The sequence below is a fragment of the Saccoglossus kowalevskii genome, chromosome 9 (assembly GCF_978046115.1).
Source record: "Saccoglossus kowalevskii chromosome 9, keSacKowa6.1, whole genome shotgun sequence".
NCBI lineage: Eukaryota > Metazoa > Hemichordata > Enteropneusta > Harrimaniidae > Saccoglossus > Saccoglossus kowalevskii.
Window position 1 is genome coordinate 1737477 of NC_140649.1, and position 21618 is coordinate 1759094.

General features: G+C 34.8%; 1 protein-coding gene across 5 annotated transcripts in view; it reads left to right on the plus strand.

Moving 5' to 3' along the window:
* Nucleotides 1–21618, plus strand: part of LOC100374264 (single-stranded DNA-binding protein 2-like) — a 92420-nt gene that overhangs the window by 34354 nt on the left and 36448 nt on the right. For all 5 annotated transcript variants that reach the window (XM_085503037.1, XM_085503038.1, XM_085503039.1 and 2 more), the window contains exons 5-8: nt 5203–5286; nt 18653–18727; nt 18956–18991; nt 19387–19446. In XM_085503037.1, coding sequence (XP_085359163.1) covers nt 5203–5286; nt 18653–18727; nt 18956–18991; nt 19387–19446 — 255 coding nt within the window. The remainder of the gene's footprint in view (nt 1–5202; nt 5287–18652; nt 18728–18955; nt 18992–19386; nt 19447–21618) is intronic.

Genomic DNA, 21618 nt, shown 5'->3' on the forward strand with positions numbered 1-21618 from the left:
ATAAAGAAAATGCAAATACACTGATTTTTGTAGTTTATATTTATTGCAAATTCCTGGAAAGCCTATTAAATACTTCAAAATTCATATTCAGTCATGCTTGGGAAAAATAAGTATATTCCGTATGTCCTTGTCACAAATAAAAACTTGTTTCTCTGCATGTCTGGTATTGAGGTAGGGAAGCTGAATAATCCACTCAATCATATAGAAACCATTATCTTTGTCTATAATATTTGGGGGCCCATGAAGCTGAATACAGTAAACCATTTGAATTCTGTTGTGAAATTTTCACGATTTGTTGCTTTATTGGCATTAATGTCAAGTTCAAAAGAGAAATTTTCACCAGTCAGTGAATACTACAAAATTTGATAGTACCATAGTCAAGATTTGCACAATGCTGAAATTGTCAAGATTTGGAGAAGTGAAAATTAAACTGTTAACGCTATGTTTGTATAACAATGTTTGTTAAACTCATCGTTAGAAAAATGACATATTTAAATGCATCCTACTGTTTTGGTGATTTATCAATTATTCAGAGTTGAATTCAAGTTTTAGCATAACTAAAATATTTCAAATCCTTGTTCATTGGTACATTAGGTCTTAAAAAAACAAATATTTATAGTTACTCTGCATGTCGGTTAGAAATGTATGCATCAACATTTTTTTTTATTAAAGGTAAAATAAAAGTAAAAAATCAATTTTCACGAAAATGGGAAAAAAGTTGACATTTAAATTTAAAAAACACAGTGCTGAACTTTTCAAAATTTTTATTAAAAATATTGTGAATAATACAGAAAAAAAAGTTGGTTCATACTGGTTGAGTGCCAGTAGAATGGTTATTTAGTATTCCCAAAATTGTCCTTCATTGTAGTTTTCCTGAGAGCAGGCATCATACCCTCTAGCTTGTCATTATTTGTCAATGTTATAATTTGGGCCACAAATATTCCAAGATTTTCATCTATTTCTTTGTTGAGTTAAACTTGCCTGGAGGCTAGCATGCTGCCTGGAGTCAAGCGACTGTTGTCATGGCGTTATCAAAAGAATTTATAAATCGTTTGCATTAGGGTTAATTTGTCAACAAGTTTATTCAGATGACTGCCTGAATATTGTAAAAACCATCAGTAACTTAAGTGGTCTCATTGTTTGGCCATGCAATGAAAAACGCTAGTATTATCTGCTTGTTGGCCTCTCAGCTATAACATCATCCACACTCTTTCATTGAAGTCTTTTTATTATTCAGAATTTTCTAAAAAGAATTTTCTATTTATGTATTTATGACTATTGCAAAATGAGTATAATATTTTCTTTCTGAGAAATATTTTTTTATTTGTCATTGTCTTTACCAGTCTAGAGAAATAAAATCAGATCTTAAATATTAGTTGAAAAAAATTTCAGAATGCAAGAAAATTACATATTCAATGAAAAAAATGTTTAAATGTTTGATTGCATTTGATTTATATTGGAGACATATTATGGGACTTAGCAATGCAAGATAGGATGACCTAACACAGGATTAATGGCCTTTCAGAATTATGCATAATAGAGATTAGTGTTGGCATGGCAACTAAAATCTAGAAAGTCTACCTTCTGATCTGAATAAACTGCCAAACTAAATGTGACTTATATTTTGCTGTAAACAGCTGCATCCGGTGTTGTTTTATATCATTATGTTGCCAGTTGATAATTTTCATATATATTGTAGTGTAACCTAACCCCCCCCCCCACGTGTTTGCTTGTGTTAAAACCAGATAGATATCTTGTAGCCATATTTATTTCATTAGCTCTACACTGTATCAGTTTCTAGGTTGGAAAGGCTAGTTGTATTGGAATGTATTATATTTCGATTTGTTTATATTTACAAATCAACAAATTTGGTTCTTATCCCTACTCCAATAAAAATGTGTATACTCAGTAAAATTGTAATTTAACCTATCTATATTATCTATTTAAAAATATACCATTGTTATTGAATATAAATACACAATGCAGCCATAGTTATTATTAAAATTTGCTGATTAGCTTAATAATATCACTTGTATTACAAACGGGGAAAAAAGGTTGTTATTGCTTATAAAAATAATATCACTTTAATATATAAAGCTGTATTAATGTTCAATAACTAGTACACTATTTTGTCATGGTTTTTCTAAAAAAAATATGGATTTGGTAACATAGGTTTTAATTTCAATGTTTTTTTAACTGGTCTGAGGTGGCATGTACAAACTAGTGGGATGACTGGGTTGCAACCATTGTTATTTTCAATGAGGGGACACTCTGTAATCAGGTCAATGTCTTGAATTATCAGCATGTAAGTTATGCATTGAGTCATTATTGCAAGTATTAGCGTGTCAGTCATTTTATATTCAAAACAATATTGGATCTGGTGTGGTCTTTTAGTCACTTTTAATATATATTTTTTTCTGTGAAATAATACGTTTTAAACATTTAGAGTTAAAAAAAAAATAAAGGTATCTGAATTCTAAAAATACATGAAAAGACAATCATTTATGGGAAAGAATGATCATTATGGTGTTCCAGTCAATGCTGGCCCTCCTACTGACTTGGACTTTATTAGTGTAGTGGCTGTTAAGTATGGTTTGTATACCCCCACATATATTATACCAGTGGTGTTTAACAGCTTATGACTAGGAAGTATACCGTTTAGGTGTCCCTAGTTTTGTTATAAATTATGCTATGTGCCAATTCATAAAGTTCAATATTATGCCTAAACTTCCCTATAGACTGCAGGTAACAATTGTATTGTTTCAATCCATATTTATTAATAAACTGTCATTATTTCATCTAATATCCGGTTTATCCACAAAACCAAAATGTACAATTCAAAGTTCTTATTATTTGATTACTTTTGTGATAAAATAATAACTGGAAAATGTAAATGGATTTATTATAAAGTGAATGTTTTTGGAAACATAAGCATACACATTAATATCTTATGACATAGTTTGCTTCTCATATGTGGCTAAATTTCCCACTAATTTGCCACTTGTTGATGCAGTGGTTTATGACACAAAAGTGTCAAAACTAAATTCACAAAATTCAGGAGTTTGTATTTAAATGCATATGGACTATGTACTAATAATTCAGTTTGGTTTTATATTTTATTAACCTTGTTAATCTCTTGGCCCTGTTTATTATTTTTATATTTCATCTTTCTCTTTTATCTGAAAGACTGTCCAGTTTATTATGCAGATTTGTAAATGGATTTTATTAATCCTTTCTGCATAGTAACAGCCTGTTCTAGCTGTGATTGTTCACATGTAACACAAGCATGTCACAATAAAGGCATTCTTTCAGTCCATTTATTTGGCTCTCTCAACACAGTTATTGGCAAAGTGTTGTTAAACTCTTGAGTTCTACATGAATTGTAAATGGCCATTTAGTGAGTTACATGCTTTATGCAAGTTATTAGCTCCATTTGTTGCTTGTTTCATATTTTGTAATACATGTAAAGCTCAGTAAACAGCACATGGTGATCTGTCACATCATATAATTCTATCCAAATGGAAATAAATTTTTGTTGGTAAAAATAACAATAGTTCATTTTCAAGCAATCGAGATGTTGTTTTACCACATGTATGTATTTGATAAAATGAAAGCTATTTTGACACAGTATTACATGTATGAAACAAAGCTTATCCCCATTTCATATTTATCTGGTAGTTGACACCAGGTGGATGGTCTTTCAGTGTTTCTATTGTAGTTTACTTATTTGTTCATGTATGATGCATGATTGGTTTGAACCCCACTCATTTTACTCGTTACTATTATACAAAGCCAAACATTATGTACTGTTGATAATTCCAAATCATGTATGTGATTAGTATGACCTGATTATTTGATACCTGCCTTGTCACTATTTGATATTGCCCTACACCTGACTTGTCACTATTTGATATTGCCCTACACCTGACTTGTCACTATTTGATATTGCCCTACACTTGCCTTGTCACTATTTGATATTGCCCCACACTTGCCTTATCACTATTTGATATTGCCCTATACTTGCCTTGTTACTATTTGATATTGCCCACCGTACTTGCCTTGTCACTATTTGATATTGCCCACCGTACTTGCCTTGTCACTATTTGATATTGCCCCCACACCTGCCTTGTCACTATTTGATATTGCCCACCGTACTTGCATTGTCACTATTTGATATTGCCCACCGTACCTGCCTTGTCACTATTTGATATTGCCCACCGTAGCTGCCTTGTCACTATTTGATATTGCCCACCGTACCTGCCTTGTCACTATTTGATATTGCCCACCATACTTGCCTTGTCACTATTTGATATTGCCCACCGTACCTGCCTTGTCACTATTTGATATTGCCCACCGTACCTGCCTTGTCACTATTTGATATTGCCCACCATACTTGCCTTGTCACTATTTGATATTGCCCACCATACTTGCCTTGTCACTATTTGATATTGCCCTACACTTGCCTTGTCACTATTTGATATTGCCCTACACTTGCCTTGTCACTATTTGATATTGCCCTACACTTGCCTTGTCACTATTTGATATTGCCCACCGTACCTGCCTTGTCACTATTTGATATTGCCCACCGTACCTGCCTTGTCACTATTTGATATTGCCCACCGTACCTGCCTTGTCACTATTTGATATTGCCCACCGTACCTGCCTTGTCACTATTTGATATTGCCCACCGTACCTGCCTTGTCACTATTTGATATTGCCCTACACCTGACTTGTCACTATTTGATATTGCCCACCGTACCTGCCTTGTCACTATTTGATATTGCCCACCGTACCTGCCTTGTCACTATTTGATATTGCCCACCGTACCTGCCTTGTCACTATTTGATATTGCCCTACACTTGCCTTGTCACTATTTGATATTGCCCTACACTTGCCTTGTCACTATTTGATATTGCCCTACACTTGCCTTGTCACTATTTGATATTGCCCACCGTACCTGCCTTGTCACTATTTGATATTGCCCTACACCTGACTTGTCACTATTTGATATTGCCCACCGTACCTGCCTTGTCACTATTTGATATTGCCCACCGTACCTGCCTTGTCACTATTTGATATTGCCCACCGTACCTGCCTTGTCACTATTTGATATTGCCCACCTCACCTGCCTTGTCACTATTACTACTATGGCATCATCATATGCCTGTGTGAAATGTTTTGTTACTCTTGTTTTTATTGCAGAGTGCAGCGACTCCTAGTCCCGTGTTAGGCCAAATGCCACCAAATGAAATGCCAGGCGGCCCCATGCCTCCAGGCTTCTTTCAGGTAAGCAATCATCAAGTTCATGTTACTGGGATAGATAAAGAAGTTAAAGCAAGAACCAAGCATAAACTGTCCAGTATATAATGTAGAATTCCACAACATACAAATAAATTTTCACTTTATCATTCTAACATATTTTATCAACAAATAAGGGAAGAGTAGGAAATCAAACAGGCAGCGCACCGCGGTCATTACCGCGGTGGTGGTGGGTGCTCACCGGTCAACCGCATTTTATGCAAATTTATGCATAGATTCCATGACGCCGGCTGACCGCGGTCTTCCACGGTGGGCTCGCACAGCAATTCACTTATTGTCAAGACCATTAATGAACACAAAGAACTGGGAAATTAAAAGGATGACAAAGTTCTAATGAAAAATTAAACCAAATCTAGGAAACTAGTCTATAATAGTTGACATTATTTTATTTGCCTGAGCCTTGGAATAAAATCACAAAACGATCCAGAAAGACGTAGAGATCAACATAATATAAAATATGATCGCATTATTTTGTGAATATATATCATGACCATGTCTCAGAAAATGTTTAGAAAGATTAATGTTTCGCGTAGACCAAATATAATCACGCATAAGTATAAATTCAAAGTGTTTTAATACATTGTTGAGGTCGCATTTACGTGAACAAGAACATGCACTAAGAAGGAAAAGCAAGCCAAAGTCGAAATGGGGTGTATCATGGACTTGGTACAACATGCGCTGCGACAATTGAGTGATCGTCGACATCATTTTGGGGCACAATTTCAAGTAAGTTGCGAAACTTGCTACGCGGCGATGCTGACATCAAGTGTGTGTTGACCGAAGTTTGACCCAAGTCACGCACTGAACTGCCTCGTTACCTTAGCAACCCTTTTTAGTCCTCGTTCGAACGTAGCCCGAAAACGGGGACTTATGTTTTGCCCTGTGCGTGCGTGCGTACCTGTATCTCGAACATGCATGGACCGATTAAGTTCAAACTTCACTCATACATCACACATTATATGGGACATATGCACATCCATATTTTTCATGATCCCATTAAGGATAGCCGAATAGCGGCCATTTTAAGGCCGAAAATGCATCAAAATCGCACATTTTCACCATTTCGTACCCGGATCTCAGTTATGCATGGACAGATTTTGTTCAAATTTGGTACATACATTAAACATAATAGGACCTTGATGCACGTCATTTTTTGACTCCCATGTGCGAAGCACATAATGGGAGTCTTTGCAGTTAGTGTGTCTGTCTGTGTGTGTGTGTGTGTGTATGTGTGTATGTGTGTCCGACTGTTCCACTGCTATCTCAAGAACCATACATCGGTTTTTGATGAAACTTGGTGCATAGATGCTCTGGGCCAATGCGCAGATTTGATTAGGTTTTGGTAAAAATCCATGCTCGTTAATTACCTAATTTGCATGATAATTAGCTGATTTTTAGCTGTTCTATGACTGTTCCACTGATATCTAAAGAACCACTCATTGGATTTTGATGAAACTTGGTACATAGATGCTCTGAACATATGCGCAGATTTGATTAGTTTTTGGTAAAAATCTGTGCATATTAATTACCTAATTTGCATGATAATTAGCTGATTTTTAGCTGTTCCATGATTTTTCCACTGATATCTAAACAACCACTCATTGGATTTTGATGAAACTTGGTACATAGATGCTCTGAACTAATGCTAGGTTTTGATTAGTTTTTGGTAATAATCCATGGATACTAATTACCTAATTTGCATAATGATTAGTCAATTTTCGGTTTTTCCACTGATATCTCAAGTACTAATTATTCCATTTCAATGAAACTTAGTACAAAGATGCTCTAGGACAATGTACAAACCTAATTATTTTGGGGTAAAAATCTGTTCATATTAATTCCCTAATAAGCATAATAATTCATAATTTTTTGGTTCTAAATCACATTTCAATTAAACTTGGAAACATTTTCTGATTTGCATAATTAGTTTTCAGCTAAGTAATTTCGAATTATATTTAATGTGTCTCCAATACTCTCAGCACATGGGAGTTCTTTCTAAGCTTTCTTTGATTTTTTTTTGGGATCAAGTTTGAAATGGTCGACTGGCGACCATTTAGTTTTAAAGAATTCAGTTCTGGATCCGTATCTGAGACATGCTTGGATTGATAGAGTTCAAACTTCACACACACAAGGTACATCATGTCACACAGGGTTCTCCACGGTTTGAAAATTAAACAGGGCGCGCAAATGTGAAGTGGGCGTGGCACATTTGTAACGTGCATCATTGGCAAGGATGTTGAAAAATGGAAACCAAAAAATCTATTAATCTACATATTATTACATATGCATAATATATATTTTGAAGAGCTATTATTAAGTAAACGTCAGCACGTACAATCAGCTGATTTTTCAACTTCAATCAACTAAGTTAGCTGCACGATTCCTCAAGCGGCGACATCAGTTGTTTACAAGTAATGATCGCGTCCAGAAAAAAACGTAACAAGTTTGTTAATTTATTTTCCCAAATAGATACATACATGCTTTATTTAATTATTTGCAAAAATGTATATTTATGATTTATATTTATTTGGACGAAGCAAAATAAAATATATGTCGCACAAACGTTCGTAATTGGTTCATTAAAAAACTTGCACGAATGGCACCAAAAACCAAGGTGATCAAACGAAATAAAATGTACACAATAGATTTTCGATCTACAGTTAACAGTTACTATCAAAAATAATAGAATTAGGTATAAAAAAAACAAAATACATATTTAAAAGAATAATTTTCATTCGAATCGAAAGTTTGTTGATGTCTGCTTCGTTGAAAACAGCTATGACCCGGAAACAGTTCATTTTACTGTGTGCATCCTGATACTATGTAATGATGCTTTTGATTGGCCAAAGCCACGCATTGACGTGAAAAACAACCAATCAGAATATTTGTTCCAAAAGAACACAAGTAAATTTATTTCTTCCACTTATGATGCGAGTTGAAAGCATGGCCGTTTTACCGGGGTTTTTAAATCGTGATTTAAAGAAAATTAAACTTTAAATAGTGACATTTAAATGTAAACATTTACATGTTCAAGCAAGCATTCGTGTGGACTTCTTGGTGATCAGCAATGTCTGTGATGGTATGTCGGCTGCGCTGGTCGTTTACCGATCATGCAAGTGCATAGCTGCCCGGTTGCTGCCTTTGTTCCACTCGGTGGTGACGATGTTGCCGCTACCTAGTCACGGCGTGAACTTGGTTTTAATCATAGACCTTATGTTTAACGAATTGTTTTACCGATAACAATTTTATATATTTGACGTCAGTCACCCTGGCAGTAAAAATATGGGTATGGTAATGCACTTTTCTGGGCCACATGTTCATTTTTAATCGTGTTGAAAAAACTTGTAACTTTTTGTTTGGTGGTGTTATCACCTCACGGTGACCTGCTACGATAACAAACCGGAATTTTCACAGTTGCACCTTAAAACAATGAACCAGTTACCCTGAGCACGATCACAGTCCCACAGTGTTGAGGGACTGTGTTGAGGGACTGTGGCACGATGAATCATCTTTGGAAGACAATGAGTGTTGACCTGTTTTGTAAACAATTCTTTGTATGGGACCATGCAGGGCGCACAGGAAATATAACAGGGCGCTGACAATTTAAACAGGGCGCCAATTTCAGATAACAGGGCGCGGCGCCCTGTAAAAACCCCTCGTGGAGAACCCTGTCACGAATATGTATGTGCATTTGTTTCATGATCTCATTAATGATATGTCGGCCGCTTTAAGGCTGAAAATGCATTGAAATCGCACATTTTCACCATTCCGGACCCAGATCTCAGTTATGCATGGACGGATTTTGTTCAAATTTGGTACATACATTAAACATAATAGGACCTTGATGCACGTCATTTTTTTTTTTGGATCGAGTTCGAAATGGCTGACTGGCGGCCATTTTGTTAAAGAATTCAGTTCTGGATCCGTATCCAAGACATGTCTGGATTGATCAAGTTCAAACTTCACACACACATGGTACATCATGTCACAAATGGATATGTGCATTTGTTTCATGATCCGCTTAACAATAGCTGAATGATGGCCATTTTAAGGCCGAAAATGCATCAAAATCATGTATTTTCACAATTCCGGAACCAGATCTCAGTCATGCATGGATGGATTTTGTTCAGATTTAGTACAATGTGTTGTACATATGCAGGTGCATTTCGGTCATGATCTGCTTTGAATGTATATGTCACTCAAATATGAACGGAACGGGGACGTGTCATTGACAATGACTTGTCTTTCTTGGGCCACGCTTCAATCTCGTAAATTTATTATATCCGGCGGTACTGTAATAACACAACTTGTATCCAACTCTGTATTGGCTTTGAATATTTCAACATCGTTTACTTAGTGTGCTGCTTTTCTAATAACGCAAATATGTTTACAGTATTGCACTGGCTCCAAGTATTTCAACTTTGCAATATATTGCTTTTATAATAATTACGCAAACTAAGTTATTTTTATTATTGTTGGGACACTAACCCGGGCTATTGGGTCTGTGAATATTTCAATATTACCGACTTGATAATGCGTTGGCAAATATAAACATGGGCGCATTTAAATCATTGAAAAAGATAGTCAGGTGTCTAACGAAAGTCGAGAAAATATTTTTAGTCTCCGTTCGGACGAAGTCCGAAAACGGGGACTTATAATTCGGTCTCCGTCCGTCCGTCCGGAGTCGTATCTCAGAATCCCTTGGACCGATTTTGTTCATTCTTTGCATGTGCCTAGTACTTTAGCGATTCGATTCAAAATGGCCGACTGGCAGCCATCTTGTTTTTTGAAAATGTTGTATTTTGGACATGCTTTGTCAGTTGTCATTCAAACTTGGTACATAGATTATACATGTTAGGATACATGTCCATGACGATTTATTTTGCAATCGGATCAAAGATGGTCGACTGGCAGGCATCTTGTTTTTGTTTTTTTATGCAGTATCTTGGACGTGCTCTGTCAGTTTTCATTCAAATTTGGCACATACATGTACTTTATACATGTTAGGATGCATGTCCATGAAAATTTGTTTCAAAATCTGGTCAAGGATAGTCGATTGACAGCCATCTGACTTTTTGGCCTTAATACTATATTTCCACAATTTATGTACCATTTTCATTCGTATTTGGCACATACATCATACATATCAGTGTGTTTCATAATCAGATCAAAGATGGCCGAATAACGGCTGTTTTTATTTTGGCCATATTACTACGACACGAAACACGTGTTTTGATGTAAATAAACAATCTGTTGTATACGCCACTTGGAACTCAAGTTTCAAGGACACGCTTGCGAAAACCCCTTCGCTTTAATATGACGAGCACAAATAGAACTTAGTTTAACGGGGACTGTGTCATTTTCAATGACTTGTATTGTTGTATACTTGGTTAGGTTTTCAGATAGGTCATCTTTGGTTGAATAACCATGTATTCTATAATTATATCCCAGTCTCATCCCTGTCACCTTGACATAAATATTTACAAACCAAAACATATCTTCAATTATTAAGAATGAAGTAAATGAAACTGTTACTATGAGAGATGTGCTTCTAATAGAGCAAATACAGTACATGTGTTACTATGGGAGATGTGCTTCTAATAGAGCAAATACAGTACATGTGTTACTATGGGAGATGTGCTTCTAATAGAGCAAATACAGTACATGTGTTACTATGGGAGATGTGCTTCTAATAGAGCAAATACAGTACATGTGTTACTACGGGAGATGTGCTTCTAATAGAGCAAATACAGTACATGTGTTACTACAGGAGATGTGCTTCTAATAGAGCAAATACAGTACATGTGCTACTATGGGAGATGTGCTTCTAATAGAGTATGTGTTACTATGGGAGATGTGCTTCTAATAGAGCAAATACAGTACATGTGCTACTATGGGAGATGTGCTTCTAATAGAGTATGTGTTACTACGGGAGATGTGCTTCTAATAGAGCAAATACAGTACATGTGCTACTATGGGAGATGTGCTTCTAATAGAGTATGTGTTACTATGGGAGATGTGCTTCTAATAGAGTATGTGTTACTATGGGAGATGTGCTTCTAATAGAGCAAATACAGTACACGTGTTACTATGGGAGATGTGCTTCTAATTGAGTAAATACAGTACATGTGTTACTATGGGAGATGTTCTTCTAATAGAGCAAATACAGTATATGTGTTACTACAGGAGACGTGCTTCTAATAGAGCAAATACAGTACATGTGTTACTATGAGAGATGTGCTTCTAATAGAGTATGTGTTACTATGGGAGATGTGCTTCTAATAGAGCAAATACAGTACATGTGTTACTATGGGAGATGTGCTTCTAATAGAGCAAATACAGTACATGTGTTACTATGGGAGATGTGCTTCTAATTGTGTAAATACAGTATAGGTATGGTATGTGGGATCATGGTATCATCGATGAGGGATGTTTTCGACCATATGCAAACTCAACTCTCAATGGAAAGCAGTGTTTTTAAGCACGATTTGATCTGTGACAACATCTTATGACCTAATAGGTCAAGTCTTACGAACAAAATTTTTATGATATGGGAAGTTCTGTAAGCTAAATTCTGTATGAAAATGTGTCATCAAGTATGAGAGATATTTAAAAATGTGGATGAAGATGTGGAGTCCCTGAGGTGCAACTGTTAAGTCATGTGTGCATATTTGTGCACATTTGATGAGTGTCTTAAGCAGTAATAATATATTTATTCAGTACCATTGGCCATAATGTACACACTTAAATGTAACAAAAATAAATAGATTGTTTGATAAGAATAACCACTGCTACTACTTGTCTGAATACAAACTTATATTTCACATATGAATACCAAATTATATTTATATTTCAGTTAAAATTCCTTCCAGCATGACGTTTTTGTAAAGAATAAAAATATGTATTTTGCAAGATTTTGTATTGTATGTATAATTTCAGATTGCAGTGGCAAAATAAATTTCCATTCAAGCGCTGGGCAATAGTAAAACTTGTCTATAAAACGAGTTCTAATTCCTCAAATTTGGGACATTGTAATAGAAAATGGAACTCGTTTTCAATGTGATTACAACCAAAAGGACACAATCTTTGATCAAGTGGTATTTCTTATGCCCTACCCTTTTCAATCATGAGCAGATATCCTAAAACAAGTGAGAAATTTTCTAAAAACGCTTATGGTGATAGAATCCAGATATTTTTCGCCGGCTAATAATAATAATTTTTTAAATTTAGAATAGATACATAATTTGTGCACATCTACAAAGACAATCATCTCATTTACATACCATATGCCATATATGGAATTAATTTACATAAATCCTATGAGCCTCCTACTCAGTCTAGTTTATTTGGTTGATTGTATTTCTATCACTTGCTAAATTTTAGCTAAAGTTTGATTCTTCAGCCCTTTACACAATTTGGCATGTTATACACGTTTTGTTATTTCCATTTTTCGGAACTGTAACAAGAATTGAAGAAAATAGGTAAATCACAGTATAGGTGTTACAATGTGTTAAGAAATGATTAATAAAACCAGTCTCTATTCCCGGTCTGAAAACTCTTGGCAGTCTATTGTCCTAGGGCTGGTTACGGGTAAATAAACCATTCACACCTTTGACAATGAGCCACGAAGCTGAGCGTACACTAACTTTAGCACTGTGATCACAAACTTTAAACAGAACAGAACAGAACATACTACCGTGATTTGTCAAATTGCAAACATCTGAGAAAAAACACTAACCACATCACCAAAAGGTTAATGTACAAATCTATTCACATTGAAAAAAAATATTATGGTTGAATGTAGAGTTCATACTATAAAATGGGCCAACTCGCATCGAGCAAGTTAGTAAATCAAAAACATAATGGCGCTCTTAAATAAATTCTCGTCGGGCGAAAAAAGTCTGCCTACTCAATTTCTGGCAGTGCTAAAGAATTGATACTGCAGGATCTTATTCTTAGGGAAGAGTAGGAAATCAAACGGGCGGTGCACCGCGGTCATTACCGCGGTGGTGGTGGGTGCTCGCCGGTCGACCGCATTCTATGCAAATTTATGCATAGATTCCATGACCCCGGTTTACCGCGGTCGTGTGCGGTGGGCTCGCACAGCAATTCACACTTATTGTCAAGACCATTAATGAACACAAAGAACTGGGAAATTAAAAGGATCACAAAAGCTAGGAAACTAGTCTATAATAGTTCACATTATTTTATTTGCCTGAGCTTTGGAATAAAATCACAAAACGATCCAGAAAGACGTAGTGATCAACATAATATAAAATAAGATCGCATTATTTTGTGAATATATATCATGCATGGTCTCAGAAAATGTTTAGAAAGATTAATGTTTCGCGTAGACCAAATATAATCACGCATAAGTATAAATTCAAAGTGTTTTAATACATTGGTGAGAGGTCGCATTTACGTGAACAAGAACATGCACTAAGAAGAAAAAGCAAGCCAAAGTCGAAACGGGGTGTATCATGGACTTGGTACAACATGCGTTGCGACAATTGAGTGATCGTCGACATCATTTTGGGGCACAATTGAACTTCAAGTACGTTGCGAAACTTGCTACGCGGCGATTCTGACATCAAGTGTGTGTTGACCGAAGTTTGACCCCCCAAGTCGCGCGCTGAACTGGCGCGTTACCTTAGCAACCCTTTTCTTTCTTGGTCCGCGCTTCGATCTCGTAAATTTGTTATCATACGATATCCGGCGGTACTGTAATAACACAACTTGTATCCAACTCTGTATTGGCTTTGAATATTTCAACATCGTTTACTTAGTGTGCTGCTTTTCTAATAACGCAAATATGTTTACAGTATTGGACGGGCTCTAAATATTTCAACTTTGCAATGTATTACTTTTATAATAATTACGCAAACTAAGTTATTTTTATTATTGTTGGGACACTAACCCGGGCTATTGGGTCTGTGAATATTTCAATATTACCGACTTGATAATGCGTTGTAATTATTACGCAAATATAAACATGGGCGCATTTACTAGTAAATCATTGAAAAAGATAGTCAGGTCCCGGAGTCAGGTGTCTAACGAAAGTCGAGAAAATATTTTAAATACTTGTGACTCATCGGTGAATTATTTTATTCGAAATAAAGTGAATATGTAATATTAACCATACAATAACATACACTATCATGCGTAATGTTAAATTTTTCTATAATAAACTCGCAGCGCACTTCGATCGCATTATTCACGTACATTTCGATTGAACTCTAATATCCACGTGTTTGAATTACGTGCGGCAATGGGCAATGACCTCAATGAGTTCACGCACTGACATTTAAATTCGGGCCACCCAGTTTGACGCAAAACGATATAGTTACTTAACATTTGTTCAAAAAATCGGTAAACTCTCGCGAAGAGTTAACTGAAAGGCAACGTCGTTTTTGACCAAAAAAACAAAAAAAAAAAACACGTCAATACAAGATTATGCGTGCAAGGTTAGATTTATAGAACGTACATGACCGCTTAACTCGCACGTGAAACACATGAGACATTTTAGTTCGTTCATTTCTTGTTTACCGATCTTGAACTTTTTGTCTGGAATGCGATACAGGCAAAGAATAAACATTAATGATACCCACCGTTGTCAAATCAACAAGAGGCTCGAATCAGGAAGGCTCGGCTATTTAAAACTTCGTAAATAACATTCTTTTCATGTGGTAGACTTTATTCAAGTGTAACAAACGTAAGTGAAATGTATGGACGAGTCATAATACTCGTACCTTCGAAAGTTACGACTTTTACTACTGGAATTGGTGATAAATACATGCATAAAATACAACATTGTTTCACGCAACAACAATTCGTATACAGCATTGGACTTATGGATTTTTTATATTAATAAAATACGTGGGCCGATAATATTACTATATGCTTAGTATTTCCATGCCAGCGATGCTCGTAACCTGCTCGATTTAAAAACAGCTATTTGAAACAAAGACTCATGGAATCACAAAGGAAACTGTTAAGTACGTATTTCACACCTTTCCTGCGACCGCTGTTGCAACCGGTATTGGTGGCCACCGCGGTAGAGACCCCTAATTATAAGCAGTCCGCGGCTCTCCCCAGTGTACCGCGGAGAGCCGCGGTGATTACCGCGGTGAACCGCCCGTTTGATTTCCTACTCTTCCCTTAGAGACATGACGTCACCAGCATTATAAACTACATCCCAAATATATGCTTGGAAACAAAAATAATGACACGAAAATTCGAATGGCAATGAATCGGCGAGAGGCCATCTTTATTTTAAACGGAAAAAGTGATGCCTAAATATGATACGTATACTGTATATAATATAATAAAACAAGCACAATGAACCGATCCACCAACTACAACTGGGTTCAAGCTATCCAGTAAACTAAAAAGCATTGATCTTTCTAAAACACATGATGAATAGAAGGGCCCAACCGGTCAAGGTTGTTAGACGTGTTCCAAGTTGCGATCCCTGACTGAGTCCCTCAAATTTAAGTGCGATATTCACAAATAATAATGTCAATATGCCACTAGAGAAAGACTTGCCGACTAAAGACTTGTTTTGAGCTTCTAAATCTATATAAATTATCAAAATACGTTTTTTCGGTTGTAAAAACTAGAACATGAAGGGAACAATGAATTGTTTGTTTCAATAGAATGCTCTGATATCAAGAGACGATGCTCCGCGGAAAGCAATACCCAGCACAGTCCGAGCACAGCGGGTAATTCACACCTTAGACAATAGCCGCTTCTCGACCGGGGATAGAGGGACTGTGATAAAACGTACAGTATTCTTAGTCTAATTTTGATTTTGACCCCAGAGTAGAGGTTGCCCTGTGTTGGGTGCTGTGGATATCTCAAGCTCATCTGATTTCAATGAAACTGATGCTCTAGAAGAACGTGCAATTCTGATTAGTTTTTGTTGACATTGTTGCATAATAATTAGCTAATTTTCAACTTTAAGGGTGTACAAATAACACATGCAACTTGTGCATATTAGTGATTTTAATGTTAGCCTTTTCACAGCTATCACACTAACCACTCATCAGATTTCAATGAAACTTGGAACATGGGTGCTCTGGGGAAATCCCCACACACATGATTAGATTAAAAATGTATATTGATTACCTTCTGTGTCTTTCTAATAAGTGCTTTGGATAAAACAAACTGCAAACTATAGATGTACAATCAAATCTATTCTTTTAGATGCAATATTTTCTATATTACAAACTTCCATACTGAGAATCATATTCCTTTCACCTTGGGCATCTCAACTTTTTTAGTTGACAATTCTTGTTTAAAAAGTGAAACTTTTGATTTTGAATATTCCTAGTTTCTACTTCATTTGCCTTCAACAAAAGTTATTTCAAAAATTTTTTGGATAGGTACAAATCATAAAATTTGTCTGATTGGTAAAACCTTCAATATTAAAATTTTCACAAGCCAAGGCCATACCATATCTTGACAACATATTAATTTTAAGGCATATATAAAAATGTAGCACATTGTGTAGTTTTCACTAGCATGAAGTCTAGATCTCTGCTGGATAAGATGTTGTAAAGGATTTATTGCCATGGAAACAAGCTTGTATTTATTACCAATACTACATCGTGTTTAGTGCTTGAACAGTCTTGTTTGTTACTTGCCTTTGTTAACTTTTACCCAAGACATTGTCTTAGCAACCCTCTTGCAGATACGTGTGTTCATGTTTTTCTCGTATCAGTTCTCAAAATCTGATGTATAAACACGCGCACCCAACCTAATGTTTGTGTAGTACTATACTTCCCCTTCATAAGACCCTTATTAAGTTATTTAGACATTTAATAAGTTGAGGGCATCCCTGGTTATACCCAGGATGTTTTCACCAGGTGTCAATAATGGTTTAGTCATGGAACTTGGTAGTTATATGGATTAATCTTGAAAATAAAGTTATTTATTAAAATATGTGTGTAAAAATGTTCCATTGCATGAAATCTGTTATTGGTGTGGTGGCCCTGAAAAGGACAGAAAAACTTAAGTAAATTCCACGATGCATGGTGAACAATGCAGCATGGTTCTTTTGGTCCTGTTGCTACACATGAAAGAACAAATGTTAAAATATTGAACTAATCAATGTCTCTTGTTTGAATGCCAAAAATGTAACAGTCAAATCATAAAACGTTTCTTGTTTCACTTTTCTGAACAGTGTTCTTTGAGAGTATCACAACCACTTCATTGAAATCAGTGTTTAACATGAATGAGATGTGAATGGTTGCTTCAACAAGACCACTTCATTGAAATCAGTGTTTTAACAGATCATATTTAACATTGAGCTAAAAAAATTCCCAATCAATATACGGAAATTTCTGGAGAATCTGTCAGTACAACACAGCATTCTGATTGGTTAATAATCGACTTGACCTATTAGGTCAAAGGATGTTGTTTCGGTCAAATCAGGCAGAAATTGCTTTGCGTCAGTAATTTGCGTATGATTGAAAACTTTCAACAACAAAGATAATGATAAAGATCTTCATCTTTTCGAAAGTTGAGGCCCCTGGACTTATGATCGTGGAAGTATGGTATATACACACACTCATGGTAGTGTGGTATATGACATAATTCATATTTTATAAACTGTGCTGTCTGACATGTTTTGATTTGCTGAATTTCAGAGTGCCTAGAAATATTTTTAATTTCTAAAACTAAAATGGTTGTATTCAAGAATTGAGTTTAAGAATGCAAGGAAAATGCTGAGATTCACATGCATGTTAAATCATACTGTTAAATGTAAAATAAATGTCTATACCTTCGTTGTTCTTAGTATTGCATGCTCTTACATAAATGATAAGGATATACCTGTTGTCAAAATTATTCATATATTTAATGATCCGCTAGAAAACAGCTGTTGGATTATATGCGCTTCTAATAGAGAAAATACAGTAGTTGTGGTTTTATGTGTGTTGTGTTTGGATGGGTCCTGAATATCGTCAGTTTGTAACATACTGCAACCAGATGGTTTTCTCACTCGCATTAATTATTAACAACTCTACATAATGTTTTGTGCTAACTAAGTAATGAAGGTTTTCACCTAACCACATGTCAACTCGTTTAGGATGTGGTGCAAATAAATGTTTATATAAACCATATTTTGATAGACTAATCAGTTAAAAAAATTATGCAAGGACTGAACTGATTGGCTCACAGGATTAGTGCTAAGCCACGTATAAGTGTTATTTGTGTTTATTATTGTTTCATCAGTGTTTTATTTACAGAGGTAGCAGTTTATAGTTTTAATAGCTAACCCATTTTAATGTGTGGTCACTTACCTAATTACATTTCTGTCCTGTTTCCATAGCAACCACCAGTATCACAGCCATCCCCACATCCACAACCTCCACATCCAAATAATCCCATGATGCCCCAAAATCAGGTGAGTCTATTTGTTGTATTTCCTGTTTAGCATACATACTGTCCCTGTTAGATATCAAACACAAGTTTATCAATATTGTTTGAAATTCTAATTTTTGCATCATCACCCTGCCATTTATGTATTTTAATTTTTCACAATTTGTTATTTTTGTTCATCCACATTGCTTGCTATCTTCTTTTACAAGTTTGTTTGTTTGCACTCATGTGCTTGTTTGCTCTAATTTTTCAGTTACCACATAATCAACCTATGATGGATAATAATCAGGTTAGTAAAAATAAACAATTTAAAAGTGTAACGTTCAATCTTGTCAATATCCCGCAATATTTTTCCAAATGTTGGTTTTATAGTCGGGTCATTATAATACAATAAATTGATCAGTCCAGAGTATATGCAGTTTTACTTCAAATTATTTTGTCAAATCGTTTGGTTATTACACAATGTTGAAGCCAGTTTTGTTTTGAGACGAAAGGGGTCTTAATCACAAGACTCCTACCCACCCAATCATCATTCTGAAGATGACCCCTCCACTGCTTTACTATACCCCTGTTATTGCAGTGGAACATTCCACTCTAAAACATCTATAACTGAATAATTTAAAGCCTACAACTCTTACTGGTATTTACTATTTTAAATATTTTGTTATCTTTGATTTTTTGCAGCCATTTATGTCACCAAGATATGCAGGGGGTCCAAGGCCCGTTAGAATGCCTCCACAACAGGTACTCATTTTAACTTACAATAAAGTAAAAAAAAATGTCCATATTTCAGTATGATTAGTATGGTATATATTTTCAAATCTGCTTGAAATGTACAATATAGCAGTATATTGAGTACTGCATGCATTTAATGTCAATATTCATTGTACCCCAGAAAATTATTTTTAAATTTGAGTAGAATTTTGTATAGCATAGTCAATTTAAAAATTTTATTATGAATTTGAAAATGGTCTGTTTCATATTTTATATATTATGTCGTATGATTTGATAGTTTATGTATTTTCAGTTGCTGTTGATCAGCAAATAACTGTACTAATTCGAGAAATTTATTCATCTTTCGAAACTACATCATTTGAACTATAGAGGGTGCTATACATTCATATTTTGTTGTTGGGAACATAAAATGAACTGGCAGTAATTTGTTGATCTTTACCATTTACTATTTATGGCTTAAAAGATTTACTGAAACACTTTATTTAAACATATTTTTGAATTATTTAATTTTTATATTTTTGACAAATTGCCTCTGTTGCATTTTAATATACACAGAATCAGGAGAAAAAAATTAAGTTATAAAATTTAAAGAGTTTGTTGACAATATGTGAAAGGTGATGCTTTAAACTGAAAGATAATTTGGTACTAAAGACTGACGTAATACTCGTGAATTTAAGCTACATTGAATGAGATGTGTCTATTTAAGTGTATGTATCTAGGCCATTTAACTACAGGAATACAGTCATTTCAATAATAGAGCGTGTTAAGGGGTCTTCCTTGTTTGCCAGCGAGCATCTCAACCTTGTTTATTATTCATCTATCTAATTGAATAGAATACAAAAAAAAAAATGTTGTCGTATCTGACAATGTTGTGAGCTTAAAATTACCTAGTTTGTTTTATTTACTATTAAACAAATTTTGTTTTCAATTTACTACATGCAAGTATGAAGATCATTTAAAAAATGTCTGTTTGGGATATGCATCCCTATTTGACTGGTAGGTTAAAAGACTAACTTGTGGTGTCTTTTGAACTCTCTGGCACAATTTCTTATGTGGATTGTGCACTTTTCAAACATTAGTCACTAGAACCAGCATTATTGTTTTACTGACAATTATTGTTTACAAATTCAAAATTTGTTCTTGCAGTTGGTTACATAATTTTTGAGCAAACTTGGAATGGATTAACCAAATTTTTATCAGTATTTTGTAATTTTTTAGCAAACTTTGAATGGATTATCCAGATTTTTATCGTTATTTTGCTCTCTTAGTGCATTCATAGGATTAAAATGGTCCAATAAAATCTTATGCATGTGAATAAAATCATTAAATATGACTGCCTCTAAATAACCTTTGACATTTTATTCTTGCTTAGGTAGATTGCCAGAATTCAATTTATTAAAATTTGGATTTAAAAAGTGAAACTAAAGTCTGTCTACTTGTTTTTGCACAAGATTACTTGAATTCATATTTTCAAAATGATAGATCTGATCTGGTCATTAAGACACGTGCATGTTATGCTGCGATGATGTATATCTGATATATTCCAGTAGCTCTTATAATTTAATCAATTTACAATAGCACGTTGTAATTCAAGAATAATTAAATAATTTTCTAAAAATGATTTGTTTTGCATCTATTGAAGAAAGTCACAAAAGGACATGGAAATAGCATTTATTGTGTTCTTATAATACAAGGGTAATTTTTAATATTTTCCTAAAATTCTGTAAAATTATAATCTATGAATGATTATGTATAAATAGAAATGTGTGACCTTTGACACTATTGACCTCAAATCGCAGTATATGCAAATAAGTATTGTATGACATATTTTTAAATACAACCAATAGCAAAATGTGGTGTGTACAGTCATAAAGATGATGCACAATTGTTTCCTCTACCATATGTGTATATCTGATAGCAGTGGTTTGCAGTTGGGAAAGCTAGTTTTCAATCATGGTGTAAAAAAACATCAAATTTAATATTAATTTGTGACAATTTACAAAACTGTTGAATTACATAGAAAGTATTTAAAGACCTGTTTGATGGTACTACAAAAGTAATTTATTTTAGTTACATTTCCAGTGGCACAAGTCTAGTGCCCTCTATATTTTTATTTTATTTTTTACTTTGTTTATCCCGGCTTGAGTTGAGTAATAATCTATCGTTTTTCTGAAGTTGGTA